At 34.7% G+C, this 27,660-nt stretch overlaps 1 protein-coding gene across 1 annotated transcript in view; it reads left to right on the top strand.

The window, feature by feature from the left end:
* CFAP47 (cilia and flagella associated protein 47) overlaps positions 1-19,601 on the top strand; it is an 859,036-nt gene extending 839,435 nt beyond the window's left edge. Inside the window, exon 64 of the mRNA XM_044669214.1 lies at positions 19,389-19,601. Coding sequence (XP_044525149.1) covers positions 19,389-19,601 — 213 coding nt within the window. The remainder of the gene's footprint in view (positions 1-19,388) is intronic.
* The last annotated feature ends 8,059 nt before the right edge of the window (positions 19,602-27,660 follow it).

The raw sequence follows: 27,660 nt of genomic DNA, 5'->3' as shown, positions 1-27,660 counted from the left end.
CCAGAGTATGTTGGTTCTTTCACTCTTCTTCCCTTTCTTACTAATTAACTGACAAAGTAACTAACAGGTCTGTTGAAACACAAAAGGGTTTATTGTCTTCTCAGGTTGATTTGTCAGGAAAGTGGATTAAGGAAGCCCTAACAGTTGTTTAAAAAAAACCTCAGGTGGGGGAAGGGAGGCAGAGATGGGGTCTGAGCAAGGTCCAGCCTTAGCTCAGCTCTCAAGGTGCTCTTGAAATCTAAAGGGAATAAAATGATGACTAACTAACCTTTCTAGATAAGATACTGCCAAATTATAGTTAAACCCCTCACAGATTTGAACTACTCTCTGATTTACTCTCCTTATTCACTCCATAGACATTTAAGGTAAGGGAAGGAAGGTAGGAAATGAGGTAGGGTATGGAAATACAAAGGGTTTATCTAAACTAACAATTCTTAAATAAATATTCCAAAGATAAGCTCAATTTTCAATTCTTCAGATAGGCAAGGAAGCAGCTCAGCTGGTCTGACTCTCCACACGATCCCCAAACCAACTGAAACTTTCCTTCAAGATTCTAAACTCCTAACTGATTTCAGAACTCAGCCAAAGCTTGAAAAAACTGTTATGACCCCCCCTCTCTCTGTACTACACTGGTCATAGTGAATAACCCTTGTAATAGCTTGCTGGAGTCTTTTTGCTAGTATTCTATTTAAGATTTTTGCATCTATATTCATTAAGTAGATTGGTCTGTAGATTTCTTTCTCTGTTTTTGGTCTGCCTGGCTTTGGGGTCAGTACCATATTTGTGTCAGAAAAAGGAATTTGGTAATGTTATGAGTAATTAATATTGTATAGGAGATTGATAAAAGTTGTCAGAGATTATTAGATATCAATAGGAAGTTGATAAACATTGCAGAGATATTTCTGGTAACTCTATTTATTACAGAGGAAAAGTTGGGATGAAACTAGGAGGTAGGAAATAGGAAAGTATATCTTAAAATTCTTATATTATGTCTAAAATTCGGATCCTAAATATCTAAATAAACCCCATTCCCCACTGGATCTAACTGCTTTCTTTGAAGTTTCTTCTTGCCTGAGCCGGCCTCCTTAAACTTGTTCTCACTAATCTAAAATAATGATTCCTATCTAACTAAAGAATGCTAATTAATAAAATCTTCTTCAACCTCCTTAAACAAGTATCAAAAATTCACACTGTCATTGGTGGAAAAACAGACAGTCCTCTAGTTCTGAGGAGAAGAGCCCTTATGGTCAGACCTTTCTCCCTCAAGGTGCTAGAAGAAAACCTCTCAGAGATAGACTTCTTTCTTAACTTTATATATAAATTCCAACTCTCAACAGCCAACTGCCATATATTCATGACAGAGAGCACAGGAACCCCTAAAACACCTTAGAAGGCAGACAAAATGGATCCAAGCTTAACTGACAATTTGTTTTCTAGTTTTCCCTTAAAGAGAGAGAGGTAAAAAAAAATTTGTCACCTACTGCCTCTTAAAGAGACAACTAGAGATTGAAAAGATTTCTGCTCTTAAAGAGACAGAGTGATATTACTTAACTTCCTCTAATCTAGAGATTCTGCTCCTAAGGGATAGTGAAAATTAAATAAATTCCTTATAAAAATAAAACTCCTTTTCTGCTTATTTTGTCAAATAGTTTGTATAGTATTGGGATTAGTTGTTCTTAAATGTTTAATAGAATTCACTTGTGAATCCATCTGGTCCTGGAGATTTTTTTCTTAGGGAGTTTCTTGATGGCTTGTTCAAGTTCTTTTTTCAGAGATGGTATTATTTAAGTTTTCTGTTTCCTCTTTTGTTAATCTAGGCAATTTATATTTTTGTAGATATTCACCCATTTCACCTAGATTGTCATATTTGTTGCCATTAAATTGGTCAAAATAATTTTTAATAATTACCTTAATTTCCTCTTTATTAGAGGTGGGTTTACCCTTTTCATCTTTTATACTGTTAATTTGGTTTTCTTCTTTTTTCATTAGATTAACCAGTACTTTATCTATTTAATTTGTTTTTTTTCAAAGTACCAGCTCCTAGTCTTACTTATTACTTAAATAGCTTTTTACTTTCAATTTTATTAATTTCTCCTTTGATTCTCAGGATTTCCAATTTAGTTTTTTTATCTGGGGATATTTAATTTTTTCTTGTTCTAGTTTTTGAAGTTGCATGCCCAATTCATTCACCTCTTCCTTCTCTGATTTGTTGATATAGGCACTAATGTTTATAAATTTTCCCTTGAGTAATGCTTTGGCTATATCCCATAGATTTTGATAATTTGTTTCCTCATTGTCATTTTCTTCTGTCAAATCAGGAATTGTTTCTTCAAGACACCAGTTTTGAAGAATTAAATTATTTACTTTCCAATTAATTTTAAATCTGCCTTTCCACAAGTCCTTCTTGATTATGATTTTTATTACATTTTGTATCATCTGATAAAATGCATTTATTATTTCTGCTTTTCTACATTTGTTTGCAATGTTTTTATGCCCTAGTACATGGTCAATCTTTGTATATGTTCCGTGTGCTGCTGAAAAGAAGGTGCATTCCTTTTTATCTCTATTTTTTCTCCAAATATCTATTAACTCTAATTTTTCTAAAATTTAATTCACTTCCCTTACTTATTTCTTATTTATTTTTTGGTTTAATTTATCTAGTTCCTATACAGGAAAGTTAAGTTCCCCCACATGCAGGGTTTACCTAGCTATTTCCTCCTCAAGTTCCTTTAGTTTCTCCTTTTTAAATCTGAATGTTGCTCCATTTGGTGCATGTATATTGAGTATTGATATTTCTTCATTATTTATATTGCCTTTCATAAAGATGAAATTACCTTCCTTATCTCTTTTAATAAGATCTATTTTTCCTTTAGCTTTATCTGAGATCATAACTGCTACTTCTGCCCTGAGCCTCATGCAGCTCATGTGGTAGCAAGGCACTCCCTCTGGACTAGAGCCTTTGCCCAGAGATCCCAGCAACTGCTCAAGTCTCAGTAGATTAGGTAGGGAGGGTTCCTGGGGCCTTCCTTCTTTTTTTCCCTTAAACTCAAGAATTCAACCTTTTCTGAGTACCCTTTAAGTTGAATAAAGCAGGAGGGTCCCCTTGAAGTACTTAGTTTTTTATTGGGGTGGAAGGATTTTCACAAAGGATCTGACTTTTGTTGCTTCTTAGCAGCTGTCTTGACTCTGCCTCTCCTCTGGTTCTTCTTTAATGAAAATATTATACTCCTCAAAATAATATTTGCAAAAACTTAGGAAACTAAAACTCAGAAATATTAAAAAAATTCCTCCAAAGTCATACAACAGTGCAAGTGGAGAACCACTAGAATATTCTAAGAAATATAAATTTAGTTCAAACGAAAGGAAAAAATAGATAAGCTCTTATTCTGAGGTCATTGTTAATGGGAGTTTTGCCAACATTATTCCATCTGGATGTTCCTCTTTATAGAAAATTGATATAGATTCTCCACTCTCTCAATAGCAATCCACTTTAATGTAAATTTTCTGCAATTTACCCTTGGGTTTCAGTATATTTTCTCTTCATGTATCTTTTTGTACATATCAGAAAAATATCTACATCTGCACAGAAACTTATGTTTAATAGAGATGGTTTAGATTCAACTCTGACTATGATGAATAGTTGTACTCACTTTATATCATATTTTACACAAAATTTACAGGAAAATTGTAGTGTGCTCACATCATTTTTTTCCTTTCCATATTGTCTTTTCCTTATTTTCCACTCTCAAACAAAAACACCCTGAAAGAACATAATCAAAACACATTTTAACTGTCAGGAAAAAAGAAATCTATTTTTTCTCATCAAATTCTCATAATGCCGTGCAATGTTATTATTTGATAGCTTTATGTGAGACACATAATGTTACAGTAAAATCACTTTGAAATACTTAAACAAAACAATTACAATATTTTATCAAAAGACAGATGGGATTCTGAGCCCTCAAAATGTCCATTAAATTCAACATTTTAAAATAACCTCAGGAAATGTGCTTGATAAATATTGGTGGTCATTAAAGGAATATTCTCCTCTATATTTAATTCCCTAAATTAGATGCATTGTCACAGAGTTAAGCTCACAAGATTCCATGGCTTTTAAAATTCTTCATCCCAGAAAGGATAGAAAAGAATGTTATTTGGATGTCAACAAAGGACAATCATTTTTTCTAGTTACTTTTCTAATTTGTAAATTGGAGATAAGCATAAATAGGTGTACTCCCTACTTCACAGACTGTTGTGAGGAACACATTTTTTACAATCCCTAATATCTATATGAACTCTAAAGCTTTTTGAGATATTGTTCCCTCTTCCTTTTCCTCCTACTTCTTTTGTCTCTTACTGGATCTTCATCTAGGTTATGCATGTCTCCCAAGTCTCTTTCTTCTTCTGTCCTATTTCACTTGCTGATTTCCTCAACTCCATGGATTCAATAATCATCTCTAGACTAATGATGCTAAGATTGATTAATCTAGTATTTGCTTTTCTGCTAACAATTTAATATCTTGATATTCTATAGAAATTTTAAACTCAACATGGTTAGACCTTATCTCATTATTCTACCTCCACTTCTTCCTTCTTGCTAACTAACCTATTATTTTAAAGAATACTATCATTGTCCCATTTTTACAGCCTAGGTGTCATCTTTAACTCTTCACTTTCCTAATGGCAAGGACTGTTTATAATTTATTGTTCATGCCCCATATTAAACATGTTGCTTGGTTATAAAAGTCATTTAATAAAATTTGTGTTGATGTATCATTCTCATCATCATCATCCTCACTTGCTAAAAGGCCAAATAATGCATTGGAAATATCATTATAAGCCAGATATCTGTTTAGACTACTAACCTAGGCATTTATTATTAACTATATCATTTTGGGCAAGTTGCTTCCACTTTCCGTGCATATTTCTGTACCTATAACAAGGGATAATGACACCTACGATTTCTATCTTCTAAGATAATTCAAGGGAAAGGTCTAATTTAAATTATGATGTAAATATTGTGACTTACCAAATGAACTTTTCATTAATGCCTTTTAACTTGTTCATATCTAGGCAGTTAGGTAAAATTTTAACAGAAAAGAGTTTATCTTTTATAGATTTAATGACAAAAACTGCTAAGTAACAAGCTATTAAAGTAATTGTAAACATTTAGGTCATGACAAGTTATCTCTTTATGAGATGTGAATTAATTAATTGAGTGAATCAGAAAGATCCAGTGTCATAGAATGAAAAGTGACAAACCAAGTCTGTAGGTGATAACAGAAGAGAGTTTTGAAGATGAACTAAGAAATCATATAGAAGGCATATCACATTGGAGAAGAAGAAATAAGCCTTAGAAATCTTATGATGCCAGGACAGTGGAAGCATGTAAAGAGGTAACCATTAAAATAGGATTTGGGAAGTGAAATTACTTGGACAATTTGACCCAAAGAATGTTGAGAGAAGGAATTCTATTTGAAACCCTTTCCTACATTAACCCTAAGAAAATAATCTTGCATCTCCCACCTCTTTTTGAGATCCTTAATGGATAAAGAATGTCCTTGCAGGCCTAGGAAACTCTTTTTGCTTTTCTTTGTTTTAAATGTTTGCTTTGTCTTTAAAAATAGTACTAAACCAAAGCTAATTAAGGATACTAACCCTTTGTTAGTTTTTACTAGAAATAAGAGGCTAGAAATTTACTAGAAATAAAAGGCAATTAAAGAGAAAGAATCTCAAAGGAAGAGAGAATCATTTGATGTAACACTGAAGGGTTTTATCTCTTTGCTTGGGGAATTAGGATTACCTAAGAAAGATAGAAATATATATTATATCCTATAACAAAACTTCATAAACCAAGAAAAACCATCTAAACAAAGAGTTAGTAGTAGGATTAAGAACTGGCAAATAGATGTTTTTGAACATCCTAGCTCATTATATCACACTACAACTGTTAATTCAGCATTTATACCATCACATCAAAAAATATTTCAACAAAGAAAAAGATGTGAATAATCTCTAGAAAGCTATAAGGAAATGTCAATATTGTCCCATTCCTTCATTTAATAATAATAATATTAACTAGCATCTGTTTAGTCATTTAAGGTTTGCAAAAATTTTTGCAAACGCCTCATATTATTCTCTCAATCAACCATGGGAGGGAGGGCAGCTAAGTGGCTCAGTAGACTGAGAGCCAGGCCTAGACATGGGAATTCTAGGTTCAAATCTGGCCATGACACTTTCTAGCTGTGTGACCCTGGGCAAGTCACTTAACCCCCCATTCCCAAGCCCTTACCACTCTTCAAACTTGGGACCAATACATGGTATTGATTCTAAGTTGGAAGGTAAGGATTTTTTTTTAAAAACACAGGAGGCAGATGTTATTATTAACCCCCATTTTTCAGAATGGTGTATTGAGGCAGACAAAAGTAAAGTGAATTATCCAGGGTCATACAAGTGGTATCTAAGTGAGCTTACATGTGAATTCAGGTCTTCAGGACTTTAGCTTTGTTTTGCTTATCACTGTTACTAGAATTTAGTGAATTCACCACATTGCAAAAAATGTAGCTGACAAAAACAACAGCAAAAACAAAAACAATTACTTGTTCTTTAAAAAAATTACAACTACCAAAACCACTATCAGCAATGTGTCCCTCTTAACCACACTCATTACACTAATAGGAAATTATCGTTTTAATTCACACTGAAGTACATTTTTGAATGTCACCTATACATGAGCATGTATTAAACAAATTAAATAAATTTAGTGCCCTAAGCCTTTAAATGTTACATGTTTTTGCCCTAATTGCCCTTATTATATCATGTTTATTAACATACCATCTGCAAACATAATCCAAACTTCTTATGGCCAATGTACTGTATATTTATAGCTCTTTTCTATCTCTGAAATAGTTCATAGCACATTGCTAGTCACATGACAGGTGTTGAATATTATTTTTATTAAAAAGAGGCTAACAGTCTAGTTACTTTTTTCTGCCTACAATGATATCCCAATTACTTATATATCCATTACTTCCAGTATAAATATCCTTCCTTAGAAGTAAAATTGTCAGAAAATAGCTCAATCTTTCACTTGCATATCTAAGTTATATTTGCTTTGGAAGCAACACAACTCAATGTAATATTAAGTGAATTATTTTGATTGGTCTTATTTCAACTTAGATCCCATCTTTGTCCTGAATACCTAATTTTAGAATCTTATCTTTCGAGATCTAGTAATTTTTCTCTCCAGTTTCATTTCTATCTTAATTTTCAAGGTTCTTATTTTTCTTCAGACTGACCATATCAAAACATATATATTTTTAAAAACCTAAAAGTTTTTAATAGTTTTTTACCAAAACAAAAATCAAAGTTAGACTTTGACCTGCTTTATCATAAAAGGAAAAATTAATGATATTATTGCTCTGATTTAAGATACTTAGTTCTGAATTCTATCCCTCTTTCCCTATATACCCTCACCCATTGAGAAGACAAGACATGTAATTCTAATTACATATTTGAAATTGTGCATCACTTATTTCTATATTGGCTATGTTACCAAAAAGGGAGAAAAATAAGAGAAAATGAATATGCATATATGTAAATACACACAAAAATATAAATATATATTTCAATCTTCCCTCAGACTTCATCAGTTCTTTCTCTGGAAGTGGATAGCATTTTTCATCCTAAATCAGAATTGTGTTGGATTAATGTATTGATTAAAATAGCTAAGTCATCAGAGTTCAAAATATTGCAATTACTGTGCATAGTATTCTTCTGGTTTTGCTCACTTCACTTTGTATTTATTTATAAAAGCATTTCCAGATTTTTCTGAAGTCATGCTCATCACTTCTTACGATGTAAGAGTATTGCATCACAAGGGGCAGCTAGGTAGTACAGTGGATAGGGTGCTGGTCCTGGAATCAGGAAGACTCATCTTTATGAGTTTGAATCTTGCCTAAGACACTTATTAGCTATGTCACCTTGGCAAACCCTATTTGCCTCCATTTCTTCAACTCTAAAAGGAGATGGGGAAAGACATGGAAAATCACTCTATTATCTTTGCCAAGGAAACCCCAAATGAGGTCACAAAGTGCTGGATATGACTGGATCTAGTAAACAGCAAAATTTCATCATATACCACTATTTTGTCAGCCATACTCCAATTGATGGACATCTCAATTTCCAGTTCTTTGTCACTAAAAAAAAAAAAAAAAAAAAAAAGAGTGGATATAAACATATTTTGTTTAGGTTTGTATAGGTTCTTTTTTTTTTCTTTATCTCTCAGGGAAATAGATATCATAGTGATATTGTTGGATCTAATCATATATACAGTTTTGTAACCCTTTGGGCATTGTTTCAAATTATTCACTAGACAGGTAACTCTACTTTATTAAATACTATGGCAATGGGGTACAATTTCTGGCAGGTATTACTGAACCAGAAAGACTTAGGGATATAATACATTTTTGTCACTCCAAGGTTAGTGTACTTAAGTTTTGAGAAGCACATTGAGTGATGTATTTGGGCACCATAGTAAATCTCTCAAATTGTATAGATATTTTAATCTATGAGAGTAGAGATTATGGAGGAGATTATATTCCTTAAAGTATTAAATTAATTTGAAAAGGTAATTTAGTAAGAGCTTAAGAAAAGTATACACACCATACTATGACAGTTCAGACAAAAGAGAGGGAAACTTCCATCAGAGTGATCATAAAAAGGAAAGAAAAAAAGTACACAAACATGGGAAAAATACAAACTACTTTTAGCATTCTACCAGTTTGCAAAGTAGAATTAATATAATTATACTCTGAACATATTGCTTAAGGGAAATTTATGGTTTGAAAAAACAAACTCTCTAAAGAATGCATTTTGTGGTTGTTGCCATTAAGCAATATGTCCTGCTAGAAAGTGGTAGATAATGTATATTTGCCTAAAATGGAATGGAGCTTGAACTACAACAGCATTAGGTTTCAAATTATCCTGAATATCGTAGCAGTTGGAATGGTAGGAGTTCCCTTCATAATTTTATTTAGTTTTCTCTTCTGTGCAGAATCAAATAGAGCTCAAGAAAAATACATGAAAGCTATAATAAATAGTCCTTGGAGTGACTAACTTCCTATTATTTGTACTTGGACTCATATTTTTCCATTTCTCATTCTTGCAAGTACATTGATAATAATATTTAAGTGGCTTTAAATCCCTTCTAAAATGAGAATCAAACGGTGTTTCTAAAACTATGATAGAAAGTGTCATAAAATATATACATATATGTATATATATATAAATATCTTGCCTTTGTGAATCTGTAATTATGTGTGTATATATGATATGTGTACATGTACATATATGTCCATGTGTATGTATATATGCACATATATACATATGAATCTAAAATGCTGTGAATTTTATAGCAATAGCCTTGTTGAACAATATTTTGAATTATAAGTCATTAGCATTTCTTATTAAATCATCTAGTTTGGATTAAATATTCAGCCATGAATGACTATATAATGCTATTATATACTGTCACAAATTAAATGTTTTTGATGAACATTTTAAGGAATTATTTGGAAAATTGAGAAGTTGCACTTGCCTAGTTTTATGAAGCCAACATGTTTGAGAGGCAGGTCTTAAACTCAGATCTTTTTGAGTTTAAGGCCAGCTTCCAACCCCTGTACTGTTTTCTGAGACCAACTTTTCTATGTTTTATGTCATGTTGTCTCTAACCGCCTATCAGTGATGAATGTACAATACATTATACTAATAAAATAATGGATCTTGACATCTCATCCCTCCATTTCCCCTCTATCCCATCCCTCCCCTCTAAATAAGGGTTGACATAATTATTGTTCAAACAATTTAATGTTTTGTTTTGTTTTCACTAATCTGAATCCTCTAAGGTTCATTGACTTTTCCTAGTGTTAGTCATTTGTCACAAAGAAAACTTGAAACCAGATTTTCTTAATCCTAAAGTTGGCTTTCTAGCCACTATGCCATGCTTCATACTTTTAGTTTTATATATTTATTTTTAAATAATATATCACAGAATTTCAAATTTGGGAAGGCACTTCAGGGCCTACATCAGTGGACTGAGAATTCTCTTTACAATATTTCTAAAAGTAGTAGTAAGTGAGAAGTACCTACTTGAAAAAGCAGGCTATTCTATTTTCTGTGACTTTAATCATTAAGGTTTTTTGTTTGTTTGTTTAAATACTAAATCTGCTTCCCCAGAACATCTATGTGTTTCCTTCTGAAGCAAAACAGAACGAGTGAAATGTATGTTTCTCATGACAATCTTTGCAATCTTTAAAAATGATTTCATAATATTGCGCCTAAGTCTTCCATTAAGTAGAGAAGGGGTTGGCAACATATGGCTATCAAGCCATATCTGGCTCTTTTGAGGGCCAGATATGGCTCTTTCTGCAAAGCCATAAAGTCAGTTTTTTTTAGGCACTGTTACAGGAGGTCGCACTGTGAGCACTGTACGGCTCTCACGAAATTACATATTCTGAGGACACAGTCTTATAAAAGTAGTAAATCTAATAACACTTTTACCAGAAATACATGAGTCTACAAAATAGAAGAGATTTGTTTCATTTTGGAAAGCTAAAAGTGGATGAATGAATAGGAATAATACACAAGTTAAGTTGTTTTGTTGTTGTTGTTGTTTTTAGAAAAAGGGAGACCAGTGATTCCACTGGTATAATGAACTCATATTAATAAAGCTGCCAGTACCTGATTAAACTATTAAAGGGAGCAATTTGGACTTATGACCAAAAAGATATAAAACATATATATATATATATATATATATATATATATATATATAACCTTTTGACCTAGAAATAGTTACTAGATTTGTTTCCCAAAGAGATAAAACATTAAAAATTTGAAGGACCAATAGGTCCAATAGGTCCAATAATTATTTAAAGCAGCACTTTTTGTAGGGGCAAAGAATTAGAAAGTAAAGGAATAATGTCAACTGGAGAATGGTTAAGTAAGTTATAGTATATGATTATAATGGAATTCTGTTGTGCTATAATAAATGACAAGCAGAAGGAACTTAGAAAATCCCGCAAAGACTTACAAACTGAAGCAGAGAAATATAAGCATAACTAAGAGAAAAATGTACATAATGACAGCAATACTTTATAATAAACAATTGTGAATAATAGCTATTCTCAGTAATACAAAGATTCAAAACAATCCCAAAGAACTCATATTTTAAAATGTTCTCTGCTTCCTGAGGGGGGAAAAAACCAAAACTGACAGACTCTGTATTCAGGTCATAGCAAATTTTTTTTCACTTTCTTATTTTGTTAATGTTTGAATTTTTTTCCATAATAGGATTAATATGGAAAAAAATTTTTACATGATTGCACATATATAATCTATATCAGATTTCTTACCATATCAGTTGAAGGGGTGGTAGAGAGGAAAGGAAAATTCTTTTAAAAGGTTGGAATCGGGGGCAGGTGGGTAGCTCAGTGGATTGAGAGTTAGGCCTAGAGACGGGAGGTCCTAGGTTCAAATCCGGCCTCAGACACTTCCCAGCTGTGTGACCCTGGGCAAGTCACTTGACCCCCATTGCCCACCCTTACCACTCTTCCACCTATGAGTTAAGGGTTTAAAAAAAAGGTTGGAATCAGTTTTTACATATATCTGGAAAAATTAAATTAAATTAAATTAAATTATCAAAAAAGAAAGTTTCCAGTGCTAACAATTTTCTCACCTTTTTTGAAAATGTTGCTTTTATATCCCAAGCCCTTTTCACAGTGCCTTACACAGAGCAGATGCTTAATTTATGTTTAATGACTTAGTAGAGAGACTAAATGAATTGCCTGGGAATAATGGCCAGTATATAAAAGAAATGGGAATTGAATCCAGATCTTCCAAGACCAGTTTTTTATCTTCGATGTCATTGCCTCTCTAAATTCCCATACCTGTTAAAATTATAAATCTTCTGACCAATCAATCACATTGCTTCTCTGAACTTCAAGATTTCAGTGATCCACACAATGTCTATGACCCTAAGGTTAGTCTTTTCATCTAAATAAATCTGACAGCAGTGGAGATAGATAAGCCATTTCACCATTTGCTAAAGTTAATAAGGCAGTGGGCTAGTTCTTGGGGAAGATTTATTTTTCTTAATGACTTTTACCTTTGAACATAAGCTGCTATACTTGTTCATGTCAGCACCATTTTCTGAATGCATTTTTCTTCACTGAATATGAAATCTATCAAAGGAAAATATCATATAATTTCTGGGATAAGATTACGTGAATATTCTCCTTCTGTGATTTTAATTAATTCTCAATAACTAAGCTAAGATGAAAATGTTCCAAGAAATGGTTTCAATGTTCAAATATTTTTTTCATCTTTCTTCAAAACAACATTTTTCCATTATCATATCTAGTGCCTTAAGAGTAGCTAGTGTTCACTTGTTGTTCAGTTATACTTCTGTCTCTCAAAACTTCTCCACCATGGCTCCATCTTCTCCCTTTCCTCTCCCTAGATTTTCAGCTCATTTATATATTGTCTTACCACATTCAATTGTAATCTTATTGCGGGCAGAAATTGTCATTTTTTTATTGACCTTGGAGGTGGTACCTTCAAGATCTCCATTATTTCCATTGAAAATGGCATCTTTGAAGTCAAATTCATAGCTGGGGACACTTACTTGAGTGGGGAGGACTTTGAAAACCACATGGTCAACCATTTCATTGGTGAATTCAAGTAAAAGAACAAGAATAACATCAGTGAGAACATGATGGTTGTCTATCATCTGCATACCAATTGTAAATATGCAAAGTACATCCTTTCTTCCAGTACCCAGGCCAGTAATGAGATTGACTTCTCTGAGTATATAGACTTCTATATTTTCTAACACCTACATCCATTTTGGAGAGCAGAATGCTTATCTCTTCCATGACACACTGGGTCCTGTGGCAAAGGCCATAAGAGATGTTAAGCTAGATTAATCACAAATTCATGAAACAAGAGTATTGACCCTGTTAAATCTATTGCCTTTGGTGCAGCTATCCAGGATGCCATTTTGGGCGGAGATAAATCTGAGGACTTGCTACTGTTTGATGTCATCCCTCTTTCCACTGGAATTTAAAATTGCTGGTGGAGTTGTGCTAGATGTAATATAATGAAATTCCACTATCCCCATCAAGCCCATTCAGTCCTTTTCTACATACTCCCACGACCAGCCTGGTGTACCTATTCAGATTTGTGAAAGTGAGAGATCTCTGTCAGAGGATAAAAACCTGCTTGGATAGTTTAAGCTCATGGTAATTCCTCTGCTGCCAGGGGTCTTCCTCAGATTAAAGTTATATCTGACATTAATGCAAATGACATGCTCAGTGTTTTTGCCATTGATAAAAAAGCACAGCCAGGGAGAATAGGATTACCATCATGTATGGTTATCTGAACAAAGAAGATATTAAATGTGAATGGTCTAAGAGGTTGACAAACACATGGGGGGAAAATGAGAAATAGGGAGCCAAGATGTGTTCCAAGAATTCTACTAAATCTTATACTTTTAACATAAAGACAAATTTAGAGGATGAGAAACTACAAGGCAAAATTGGTTAAGACAAACAGAGGATCTTTAACAAATGTAATGAAAAAAAATAAACTAGCTCTATAAGAACTAGACTACTGAGAAGCATCTGCAGAAAGAAGTTGAGAAGGTCTGCAAGCTCATCATTTCTGTGTAGAGAGTGCAGTGGGTATGCCAGGAGGCAATGCTGATGGATTCCCAGGTGGGTGGGTCACCCCCATCTGGAAATTGGGAGAAGGGAATTTATATTTTGATTTACTCAATCAGAGATTTAGACTTCCCTTTCATTTGTTTTGAATTTAGGTCAATCAGCAACCAGGGAATTGATTCCATAGGCACTGCCTCTCTGGGTGGTGCCAGGCTAATTGAGGAATTGTGATTGGTTCCTGGGGGGGTGATGTAGGAGGGCTACTGGGTGAAGGGAACAGCATATAAGGTGAGACCCAGCAGAAAATGGAGGTGGGGTGTTGTTTGTGAGCCTAAGAATCAGAGACAGACTCTGGGTTGTTAAGCTTGAGGTTGTTAGGCTAGGTAATTTTTTACCTCCTTTCTATATTTCTCTCTCTTATTATCTTTATCTTACTATAATAAAGTTATTAGAGCTATTAACATTCTTGTGACTTAAGATTAATTTTTTACTCTTATAATTTAGTCAAACCCATTCTAGCCATTACAAGATGCTTTTTTCATCAAAAATGGGTAGCTAAATGTACCAGAAAAAAATATTCTATATAGCTTTCCAAAAATTAAAGGACTCAAATTTGTGGTCAAGGTAGTAGATTTTAAAAGTAATATTTAAGCTACTACATAAATCTGGGCATTCCAAATGCTTGAATGTATGAAGAAAGAGAAGTGAAAAGCTTCATACTTTTTCAGTATTGTAAATAAGTAGAAATACAGTCCTTGTGCTGGAGAATAAAATCTTGTAAAAATTGACACTATACATTAGAATCCAAAAAAAAAACTTTTCCATTACACAATTGCATGAAAAGGTAAGGGAATACAATATCCCACTCAATAGTATGATGATTAATATTAAATGAAGTATAAAATATGGAAATATGTGCTTTCCAAACCTTTTGCTATTTTCCTGGAAGAGATCCAATATAAAGACCAAGTTAAAGAAAGAATTGGTTTTGACAGTGAGGTTCTTTAGAAACTTCTGTTGGCGATTGACATCATTCTGGTTGCATTAGACTCTAGACCAGTGATGGGCAAACTACAGCCCATGGGCCAGATACAGCCCCCTGAAATGTTCTATCCAGCCACGGGACATTATTCCTAATTTGATGAATACAATGAGTAGGATACAATACAATGAAACTTCGAAAGAGTTGCCTTAGAAACAGACTGACAGATGAGCATTTCCTTTCCTTTGGCCCCCTCTTAAAAAAGTTTGTCCATCACTGCATTAGACCTATGTTGGTGAATCTATGGCACACATGCCAGAGGGGGCTGCTCCCATCCTCTTCTCCAGTGTGCCTGAGGACATTTCTCACATCACCTGCCCTTCTGCCCAGCAGCCTAATGGGAATGCTTCCTGCATCTCTGGGGTAAGGGGGAAACTCACCTGTGGTGTAAGGTTTGCAGTTTGGACACTTGGTCTATAAAAGGTTTGCCATCACTGCTCTAGACTATGGTAGAACCTCCTGGAAAAGATCCATAACCACTCAAAAGAGTTAAAAGATGAACATTTGTTTAATGGAGAATTTTATACATTTGCAAATAGACAAGGAGTTGAATCCAGAATTGTAAAAGAAATATATGGTGTATTCCTTTTGATAATTGGCATATTGTTTAAGTTACCCCTGAACTTTTCCCCAAGACAAATTCTCATTATTAAAAATGAGTCAATAATCTACCATATTGCAGTTTGTGAGTTATGAAACACTAAAAATAAAGAAGTCAGGAAAATAATCAACCAAAGGACAACAAAGAATATGTGGTGGGTATAAATATGCTGTGATACGTTACAAATGAGAAGTAAACTAAGAGAACAAATAAAAATGTATAAATGGAAATGATGTGGCAAGATCAAGAGAAAACAAGGGATATACCATTTGTTCCATTGGTATCCTTACAATGCTGACAGAAATTGAAGGAAGTTCTGGAATGTTGGGTGGATCTGTCTTGTTACAACTAAAATTAATCTTGAAGGCTGTATATTGAATTATAATTATTTATTAGTAAAAGTGAGAGAGTGCTGTATTTCTTCAGATCCAGATTTCCAACCAGCCCAAGCCCCTTTTACAAGCATGGGAAAGATAATATCAGAGATATTATTATTATTATATTATTATTTAGGCAAAGCAAGGAAAACTCTCACTCAGGATGAGGACCTCTCCCCTGATTGACCCTATCTCTTATATGGTTAATGACATTTTTCTTCCTGGGGCCCTCTTTAAAGGTCAGCCTGGATCATGAGTCCTATCCTCTAGGCATATCACCAGCCATGCAGAAGCTTCCACCAGAGTGGCAATAAATGGTGCCTTGCCTTAATATGCTGGATAAGGGGCCACATGTTTATGTTAATTTCATACAGTCTTATGAATTTTCTATAGGATATGAATAAGAATCACCAAGGACATAATTCACATAAATCAGTCCTGATGATCTCCATCACAAGGACCTAATGCCTACCTCAATGAGATCATACAGTATTATATTTCCATTATCTTTGTTTTCCTTTTGAATAATAAATATTTTCAGAATTATGTCCATGTGGGGGATAAATATATACACATACACATACACATATATATATATGTATATATACACATGTATATATATTTGACATAGGATTTTATTTAGATTTTTCTTTTTTGAATATTTTAGTGTTTTTACTGGCACTTTTTTACCAGTGGCATTAAGTATGTAACTTGGTAGAACTATTTAGACAGTTTTCCCTCTCCACTTTTATAAGATTTAAGACTTTGTTAATGTTTATTGAGTTTGAAGAAGTATATATACATATGTATGTATATATACACACTTATATTTAAAGGAGATACATTGATGACCTTGATCATTAGCTATATAACCTTGGGCAAATCACTCAACCCTTAATTTAATTTACATTAGGATATTTAATTCACACAAGGAAAAGGTATTTTAAACCTGGAAAGATGGTTGAATTTGAAGCAAGTCTTTTCCCAAATCCTATCTGCAAGTGAGAGGATGAAAAGCAAAGAATGAAGAAGCCAAAATATAATTCTGCTGATGATAAATTGAGGTTTTGGCCTATGTGAAAGAAAGCACACAGCCAGCTGGCCAATCCAGTTACTAAAAATGGAAAAGAACTTTGCCTATACATTAAAGAGAAGGCCTAAAACATTTAGAGAGCTGGTCCTTCTGGAACCACCTATTTGGCGCAGTCTGGCAGGTCCATTTCAGCAGTGGGTTGACCTGTCCAGCAACACTATGAAGAATTCACCCAGTTGAGATGTAGATTAGTCTTATCCATCAAATATGACCCACTTCACACCTATCCCCTAAAAATTATGAGAAAATTCCAGAGAGAAAGGGCATTGAGGCTATGCAGTTTCATAATTGTGACTTGCTTTGGCTAATTGTCATCCCTATAAATGTGCTTCAGAACCATTGTATTTTCTATTAATGGCCACTTCTTCTGTCATTCTCTCCAGAGGCTATGTTTTATTTTGGAAAAATTGTACCCCTTGTATTGGGGAAAATACTTTCTGACTATTTGTCTTGTTATACAATTTGAAAAAGTGTGTTTGCTAAAGACTTGAATCTACCAAACAGTTTATAAGGGAAAAAAATTCCAGGAAAATTTTATAATCCAGTATAATCTCAAAAAGTTATTCCTCTGGGGAGCCAGTAGTTGATATCTATATCTATCTCTCTATCTCTCTATCTCTCTCTCTATCTATCTATCCATAAAGATAGAAGATACATACATACATACATACATACATACATAGATTTCTAGATAGATAATCTGATATATATGGAGTTATATGCAATGTTCCACTTGTAGAATATTCCACTTCTGCCAAGATAGAATGGAGGCACATTTCCTGACTATTCTCAGAGAGCTATCTTTATCATTATTATTAGAGAGTACATACAAAATATACACAAGATAGTTTTTTGGAGAAGACACAAGGGGCTAGGGACTACCAGGTAGTGCTTAAGCAAAAACTTGAACAAACAGGGAAATCCATGTGTAGAGTTGAGGTAGTGCAATCTACTACAAAAGCATATGAAAGGAAAAAAGGAGGGGTATGGGAAAAGAATAAGAAACATCAAGAGCAAAAAAGGGTAAATAAAGTTGTTATTTTAAAGAAAGAAGGCAAGAATATTGTGTCTTTGGCACACGTGAAAAGTACACAATAAGCTAGAAAAATGGCTACCTTATTCAATTCTGTTCCCTCTGCATATTCATAGATGTAATGAAACCAATCATAACCAATCCCTATTCGATTTCTTTTCACTTGAATTTCTATATAGAGAGACATATACTTTCTGTAGCTTTTATGGTTTGAAATGTGAATGTGCTGGAGCCAGTTCAAAATGACTTTGGAGAGCAAATTATAAAATTTTCAGTAAATAGTTATACTTTGGAAACTAACCAATGCTGCACAGTAGAACATGATTTGTTTTGTTTATTGTCAAGATTTAAGGAAGCAGTTGGAAAATGTCAATAATGTAGGCCAAACTTAAAAGTATTTTGTATTGACTTTTTTTTTTTTGGAGGGAGGATAGTTAGTTCTAAAACTTTTTCCAGCACATACCTTTTTATATAATCTATTTCATTTATTCTACCCCACAGGCATTTGTCATAAGTACTTTTATATATTATTTCCATTTTATTGATGATTAAACTAATGCTCAAAGAAGGCAAACAACTTGTCCATAGTCATCCATAGTCACACAGTGTCAAAGACTGACTTCAAACTAAGATAATCCTGACTCTCATTACAATCCAATCCAATCAAAATACATTAAGCACTGTGCTAAGAGCTGTGGATACATTTAATATAAAGAAAAATAATCCATGGTCTTAAAGAATTTACCATTTAATAGGGGGAAAATATGTAAAAGTTGTCAGGAAATCAGAGGTAATAAAGGGGAAAGGGGAGACTGGAGGAGATCAGGGGCTTTCTAGGGAGAGGGCACTTGTTTAAGGAAGTCAAAAGGAGGTATATTAGCTAGGCAGAGGGGTGGGTGAAATGAGAAAATGTCCTTAGTAGAGACGGGAAAGGAAGCAGCTCCCCTCAGAGCCCCTGCCTTTCTAGTAACAAACTCTGGCTGGTGATGGCTCGCATCCCCATGTAGAGGGCTCTGCATACCCTTTTTGGAACATTTGCCATAGATGTGCCATCATGTCTCTGTCACATAATGATTAATTTAAATGCAGTAATAAAATTGTTTTATAAAACAGTCTTGCAACCTATTCTTTCTATCAGTTATAGTTTGTGCTTGGAAATAATTCTGGGGGGGGGGGGAAGATAAACATATAAAGACTCCCCTTCTCCACTGCCACCAAGAAAAATGCACACAAATGAAAAATGATGTGACCACTTACATGGAAGTCTTGTGACTGTGCATATTTTTAGTGAGTGCCACTTCATTCTTAAAGTAAAGCAACTCCCTTTGCCTGTTGTTCAAGTTAATAGTTTTTCTCTATGGGTGAGGATCTATTTCTGTTTCCTCTGTGCACCCTACATAGAGAAAAACAAATGACTTTCTAATTTTCACATTACTTTAAGCATTTATTTTTGTTTCAGATGCTTTCCCTATTAAGCCATGGATGCCTCACATAAAATTTCTTCCCATTCTTTACTTTCAGACAGAAAATATCTACTGGATGTATCAGATCAATGGACTGCCACCAAATACAGTACCACCAACAAAGGTATCAGCCAAAATTGATTCCATTAATAAGAACATGAGAACCATCCCAGTTCAGCAGCGCAACTTCATCCGGGAAAACACTAAACTAATCACAACAGGGGTGTCCTCAACCATCAAAGGTGCTCCTTTGATCTTAAGAAAACAATAAATAAATTGTCTTTTTTCCCTAAATATATCATTGGTCTTCAGAAACAATTATATTACCATGATTTTCTTTGTCTCTTCATTTTAATGCCTCTGGGGAATATATGAGAATATATAACTTAGGTAAAACATTTTCTATACTCTGGCTTTCATTTTAACTGCTGAAAATAATAAAAGAACAGTTTTTCTAATATGTTTGTTAGGATAAGTTGGTGTGTGCATATTATGAAATTGATTTCAAATCTCTAAATATCAGCATATGCTAACTTTTCAAATCCAGGAATACATTTATAGTAAAAATGAAAAAGGGTTTCAGTGTAAAAGCTTCTTCTCATACTGATATTAGTATAAAACTTAAATTTCTCATTTAGATGTAGCTTAACTTTTAACCATGAATTTAACTTACTACTAAGGAATGGATCACTAAGTAATGTAAAAGGTTTCTCATTCTCATTTTTCTGTTTTCTGTTTTGTATATTTTATATTATTTTTTAAAAAGTGATTTAAAATTAATATATACAAAAATGTATATGTACATATGCGAGGGTATATGAGATTTCCAAGGAGGACTAGCACCTCTGATTTAATGGCTTGCCAAACCTTTTTTGTGCTACTCATCTACATTTACTGTCCATCTATCACCTAACTCTTCCCAAGGCTCTAACAAGCTGTTGCATGCACAGCAGTCATATCCCAGGTAAACTATCTTGGCAGATGAGCTGAACCAAGTTAAGGGTAACTGACAGTCCACAAAGCCATTGGTAACCTCAGGGGATGTCTACCCCGAAGCATGTGAAAAATTCCCTTGGAGGAATGGATAGATAATTTTTTCAGATGGTTATAAAGGTGACTGAAACTGATACAATGGAGTACTAAAAGCCTAGTCAGGTATTAAAGATCCAAGGGACTAAAGGTTCCAGAGTCAAGATGTAGGAGTAGAAGCAGGGAAGCTAGAAACAACCAGATAATATCCTCCAACCAATCTTAAGATAATGCCACAAAACTAATGCAAGAGTAAAAGAACCAACAAGGAGACAAAGTGAAGCAACTTTCAAAGAGAAAAAAACCTAAAAGGTAGGCAAAGAACATCTGAGGCACTTGGGTGTGTGTCATTTGAAATTATTGTAAGCCCTGGAAGACTACATCTCCCAGGACTCTCTCTGCTACATCTCCTAGGACTCTCTCCCACTTCCTTTGGGGGAGGTGTCAGAGAAAGTATAAAAGGGAAAGTTTGGCACCATTTCTCTCTTGACCTTGGAGGCTGGCTGGGCTCTCTCTACCCTGAACCCTGATCTCTCTCTTGGTGTCTTTTTTCCCTTTCTTCCTACATCCTAGTTTTCCCTAGACCTTTCCTTTTCTAATTAAAATAAAACCTAGCTATTCAAACCCCAAAGTTGCTCTCTGATCATTTCATTAGGGGCTCTGATCAATTTCCCCTGCTGGGGCTGGGACCCCTACCTTCCTTTCCCTTCCTCTACTTTCCTCTCTCCTTTCTCCCATCCATCCTACCTTCCTCCCTTCACTTTCACCACACAGGTGAGAGGGGAGCATAGTCAGCAGGAGGCTACAGCAAGGAGTGAGGAGCAAGCCAAAAGCAAGCCACACCCACTCACACATATCTGCTGTACCAGGTTTGGAACCCAAGACCAAGCCAACATCCTGATCCAGGGATACTACCTGGGCAGAGAGAGGTCTAATCCAATGCACACCCCTTGAGTTTCCAAGCAAACCTGCAGTGGGGTCAAGAATTCTATCCCAGGGAAGTCTGTGCTACAGCAGCATGATTTGTATGGACCCAAAGTGAGGCCAAGAGTCCCATACAGGGCCTGTGGTGAGGACATAGATCCCATTTTGGGGTAGTTAGTGGACCCAAATCTGGGCCCCCTTAGCCTCTTGTCAAAAACTCAAGGTCAGGGAAGTCTGCTGTGTGCATGACCTAATCAAAACCAGAGTGAGACCAAAAGCCTAAACTCAAATCTGAGGTAAAATTTTCAGGCATCATCAGTTTCATGGATTAATTGAATAAATTGGAAGGAATGTACTCCAGGATTCTGGGAAGATGGAGTCTTGGATGGAGCAAATCTTAAAACCTCTGCACCCTTACACACCAAGATAGAAAACAATGCACTTTAAGAAGAAAGAGGAACAAATCTAAAAACAGGACAGAGCAGGGGGAACCCTACTGCTGGACAACTAAAGAGGTATACCAAGAAAAAGGCTTCAATTCTTCAACTGTCCTGTCTGAGGGTATAGAAGGGGAATACCAGAACACCTTGCCCACGTGCTGTGCAGAGTCTCCAGTGGCCCAGGAAATCTCATGGCAGGTGGGCATACCTGCCCAGAGAGAGGGCCTTGCTGGTACCTGACTCTGGGAGGTTGAACACAGGGACTGAGGAGGTGACTGGAGGAGAAAACCAGAGAAACACAACAAAAAGGCCCAGAAGAAGGAGGCTCAGAAAGAGCCAAACCTCAGACCTCTCAGCTTCCTCTCACAGAGATAGAGAACAAAGGGCTTCAAGAGGAAAGAAAACCAGATCAAACACAAGGACAGCTCAGGGGGACCCCACTGCTGGACAGCTCAGCTCAGGGAAAACATTCCTTCCTGTCCCGCACATTATTTTTTTTTCTTCTCTCTAGGTTTTAGCCTCAGGGCAGATAAAGAAGTACAGACTAATCCAATCAAGCTAAATATCAACAATTGGAAAGAAAAGAAGTCTTCAGAGGGCAGAGAAAGTAACTACAAACCTCCATTGCCAGCTGAGGGAAGATCTTTCATCAAAGATCATTAAATACATCTGCTCAAACTAGCAGAACAGAAAAGGGAAAAAATATGACTAAACAACAGAAAAAGAGAAAAGAAATGACAATTGACAGCTTCTTTCCAGAAAGTGAAAAAAGAGGAAATGAAATAGAAATAGAAGAAGAAGTTCCAGGGAATTGGACACAGGCTTTGGAAGACCTCAAAATTCAATTAACTCAAGAACTTCAGGAACTCAAAAAGCAATCAAGAGAGACTGAAGACAATTTGAAAAAGGAAATACTGAAATAAAATAAGAAAATAAAATCTTAAAAGCCAGAATTGGCCAGCTTGAAAATGAAGCAAAGAAGGCAAAATATGATCTACAAAGAAAATCAGACCAGAAGGAGAAGGATGACCAACAAGCAAGGGATGAAATTCTATCTTTAAAAAACATAACTCAACAACTAGAAGCAAATGATTTCACAAGGTAGAAAGAATATATAAAACAAAATTTTAAAAAGTGAAAAATTTGAGGAGAATATGAAATACCTCATTGATTCAACCAAAGATCTGAAGAACAGAGCTAGAAGAGACAATTTAAGAATTATAGGTTTACCAGAATATCATGATAAAAGAAAAAGTTTAGATATCAACCTACAAGAAATTACCAGAGATAATTGCCCAGACATTCTTGAACAAGAGGGAAAAGTGGAAATTGAAAGAATCCACAGATCACCTCCTACATTTAATTCACAATTGACAACTTCCAGGAATATTATAGCCAAATTCAAAAACTACCAGACGAAGGAAAAGATATTACAAGCTGCTAAAAAGAAGTCATTCAGATATCAGTGAACCACAGTTAGGATAATAAGGGATCTGGCTGCATCTACATTGAAGGACTGGAAGGCAGGAAACACAATATTCTGGAAAGGAAGAGAACTGGATCTAAAACCAAGAATCAAATATCCAGCAAAACTGACTATATTATTGCAGGGGAAAGTATGATCATTCAATAAAATTGAGGAATTCCAAGCAATCATCAAGAAAATACTGGACTTAAACAGAGAGTTTGCTGCCCAAACAGAGAAGTCAAGAGAATCACCATAAGATAATTAAGAGAATGGGGGGAGAGGAACTTTTCTTTAAGGGACCCAATGGGAGGAGGGATACTTTTCTTTAAGGGACCCAATAAGTTCAATCAATTTGTATCCCAAGAAGAAAAGAGGATATTGGCAATTATTAAAAATTGTTATTACCAACAGGGTAACTAGAATAAGTTTATATAGAGGAAACAGTGACAAACTGTATAGGATGAAATGTCAAACAATATATAAATATGTGTGTATGTATGTATAAACATATACAAAACTAGAGGGGGGAAGAAGATAATATTAAGAAAAATGGGAAAACAAACAAAATGGAGCAAATTTATATTCCATAAAGAAGCATGTGGGGCCAACAGGGAAGAATAACAATACACTATAAGGATAAAGAGGTTGGAGAGAGGAAATATTTAATACTTAAGTGCATTGAAATCAACTTAAAGAGGAAAGAACAATCAGATCCATTGGGGCAGAGAATTGATTTGCACCCTATAGAGAAGTAGAAGGGTAACAAAAGGAACTGGTAGAGAGGGAAGTAACACTAGGAAGGGAGAGGGCGGGGTGTGTAGCTTCAAAAGTTCCTAAAGAAGAACAAGAGGGTAATAAGAAGGGAGAGGGGAGAAAGGGAAGTACAATAAGGGAGGGGATTAGGGGAACTGATTAAAAACAAAACACTGGTATAGAAGGAAAAAGTGAAAGAAGAAAGGACAGGACAAGGAGAGAGAATCAAAATGTCTGGGAATACACAGTTGATAATTATAACTCTGAATGTGAATGGGATGAACTCACCCATAAAATGGAAACAAATAGCAGAGTGGATTGGAAACCAAAATCCTACCACATGTTGTCTACAAGAAACACACAGGAGACAGGCAGACATGAATAGAGTAAAAATTAAAGGTTGGAGCAAAATCTATTGGGCTTCAAATGAGAAAAAGAAGGCAGGGATTGTCATCATGATTTCTGACAGAGCCAAAGTAAAAATAGATATGGTTAAAAGAGATAGGGAAGGTAACTACATCCTAATAAAAGTCAGTATAAATAATGAGGAAATATCAGTACTCAACATGTATGCACCAAATGGTATAGCTTCCAGATTTTTAAAGGAGAAGCTAGTGGAGCTTAAGAATGAAATAGATAACAAAACTATACTAGTGGGGGTGGGCAGCTGGGTAGCTCAGTGGATTGAGAGTCAGGCCTAGAGACAGGAAGTCCTAGGTTTAAATCCAGCCTCAGACACTTCTCAGCTGTGTCACCCTGGGCAGGTCACTTGACCCCCATTGCCCACCCTTACCACTCTTCCACTTAGGAGCCAATACACAGAAGTTAAGGGTTAAAAAAAACTATACTAGTGGAGGACCTCAACCTTCCCCTCTCAGATCTAGATAAATCAAACCAAAAAATAAATAAGAAAGAGATAAGAGAGGTGAATGAAACCCTAGAAAAATTAGTTAATAGATATATGGAGAAAAATAAATAGGAACAAAAAGGAATACACCTTCTTTTCAGGAGCACATGGAACATTCACAAAGATAGACCATGTAATAGGGCATATAAACATGGCAAACAAATGCAAAAAAGCAAAAATAATAAATGCAAGCTTATCAGATCATAATGCAATAAAAATAATTATTAGTAAGAATACATGGAGAGGCAAACCAAAAACTAATTGGAAACTAAATAATTTGATTCTCCAAAATAATTTAGTGAAAGAACAAATCAAAAAAACAATAATTTCAGTGAAGACAATGACAATGATGAGACTTCTTACCTAAACCTATAGGATACAGCCAAAGCAGTTCTAAAGGGAAAATGTATATCACTGAGTACATATATTAACAAATTAGGGAGGGCAGAGATTAATGAATTGGGCATGCAACTTAAAAACCTAAGAAATTAACAAATTAAAAATCCTTAGATGAAAACTAAATTAGAAATACTAAAAATCAAAGGAGAAATTAATAAAATCAAAAGTAAAAGAACTAATGAATTAATAAATAAGACTAGAAGCTGGTATTTGAAAAAAACAGATAAAATAGAAAAAGTACTGGTAAATCTAATTCTGGATTAGCAAACCATTATGGATGGCAATTTGGAATTATGCCTAAAGAGCCCTAAAAGAATGCCTGCCCTTTGATCCAGCCATACCATTGCTGGGTTTGTACCCCAAAGAAATCATAGTTAAAAAGACTTGTACAAAAATATTTATAGCCTCTCTTTATATGGTGGCAAAAAACTGGAAGATAAGAGTATGCCCTTCAATTGGGAAATGGCTGAACAAATTGTTGTATATGCTGGTGATGGAATACTATTGTGCTGAAAGGAATAATAAATTGGAGGAATTCTATGTGAACTGGAAAAACCTACAGGAATTGATGCAGAGTGAAAGCAGCATAGCCAGAAGAACTGTACACAGAGACTGATACACTGTGGTAAAATCAAATGTAATTGACTTCTGTACTAGCAGCAATGCAGTGACCCAGGACAGTTCTGAGGAACTTATGGAAAAGAATGCTACCCACATTCAGAGGAAGAACTACAGGACAGGAAACACAGAAGAAAAACAATTGCTTGAACACATGGGTTGATGCAGACATGATTGGGGATGTAGACCTGAAACGACCACATCAATGCAACTATCAATAATATGGAAATAGGTCTTGATAGATTACACATGTTAAAACCAGTGGAAATGTGCATCAGCTATGGGGCGGGGGGGGGGGATTGAGGGAGGTAAAGGGGATGTAAGAACATGAATCATAAAACATGGCAAATTTTTCTAAAAAATTAAAAAAAGAAAAAAGAAATAAATTGAATCAGGAGGTGGCTCTCAGAGCTCCCAGCCCTCAGACCATCATACCATCTTGGTAGAACTGAAATACCATCATACCATCTTGGCAGAAAACCAGAAATAAAGTAAGGGTTGCATCAAGGAAGGTCTTAAGGTAAAAAGAGTGCTCTAACTTCCCTCCCAGAGAACAGAACCTACCTAAAAAAAGGTTGAAAAAATAAGCAGACAACAACAAAAATTAACCTAACTGTAGCAAGGTACAGATACAAGCTGAGAGTGAAAACAAAGCTCACACATGCAAAGTACAAAAGAAAAATATGAATGGGACAGAACTCTGGAAGAGCTCAAAGAAGATTTCAAAAAGCAATTAATAGAGGCAGAGGGAAAATGGAGAAGAGAAATTAAAACAATGCAAGGAGAAATGGGTCAATTGAAAAAGGAGGTTAAAGAGCTAAAGGAGGAAAGTCATTTATTTAAAAATTAGAATTGGGCAACTAAAAGAGACATCAAGAAACAATAAAACAAAATCAAAAGAATGAAAAAACAGAACAAAATATGAAACATCTCATTGAAAAAAACAACTGACCTAGAAAATAAATCCAGGAAAGAAAATTTGAGAATTATTGGACTATGAAAACCATGATAAAAAAAATGCTTGGACATCATAATACAAGATATTATAAAAAAACTGTCCAGATATTCTTGAACAATAAAAGAAAATATAAATTCAAAGAATGCACAGATCACCTCCAGAAAGAAATGCTCAAATGACAACCTCCAGGAAAATAATACCTAAATTTAAGAGCACCCAAACCAAGAAGGAAATATTTCAATGAACCAGAAAGATAAAATCAATTACCATGGAGCTGTAATCAGGATCACCCAAGGCTTAGCATCTTCCACATTAAAGAATCAGAAGGCATGGAATATGATATTTCAGAAGGTGAAAGATCTAGCTTTATAACCTAGAGTCCCCTATCCAGCAAAACTGAATATTTTCTTTCAGGGGGAAAAGTAATCATTCAATAAGAATGAAGATTTCCTAGCATTTTTGAGGAGAGAAAAAAACAGACTTAAACAAAAAAATGTCAAGTCCAAACATGAGACCAAGAGAAGCCTAAAATGGTAAATAAATAAGAAATAGAAAATTTAAAGGACTCAATGAGTTCAAACTGTATGTATTCCTACATAGAAAGATGATATATGGAAGCTATCTATGGAAGCAGATACCAGAGTGTATTAAAAACCAGAATCCTACTAAATGTTGTTTATAAGAAACATATTTGAAGTAGGATGACACACACAGATTCAAGGTAAAAGGCTTGAGCAGAATTTATTATGCATCATCTAAAGCAGTAGTTCCCAAACTTTTTTGGCCTACCGCCCCCTTTCCAGAAAAAATATTACTTAGTACTCCCTGGAAATT

Source organism: Gracilinanus agilis, chromosome 3 (genome assembly GCF_016433145.1).
Source record: "Gracilinanus agilis isolate LMUSP501 chromosome 3, AgileGrace, whole genome shotgun sequence".
Classification (NCBI taxonomy): Eukaryota; Metazoa; Chordata; class Mammalia; order Didelphimorphia; family Didelphidae; genus Gracilinanus; species Gracilinanus agilis.
Note: the sequence above shows the minus strand (reverse complement) of the source record. Positions and strands in the feature narration are given on the sequence as shown.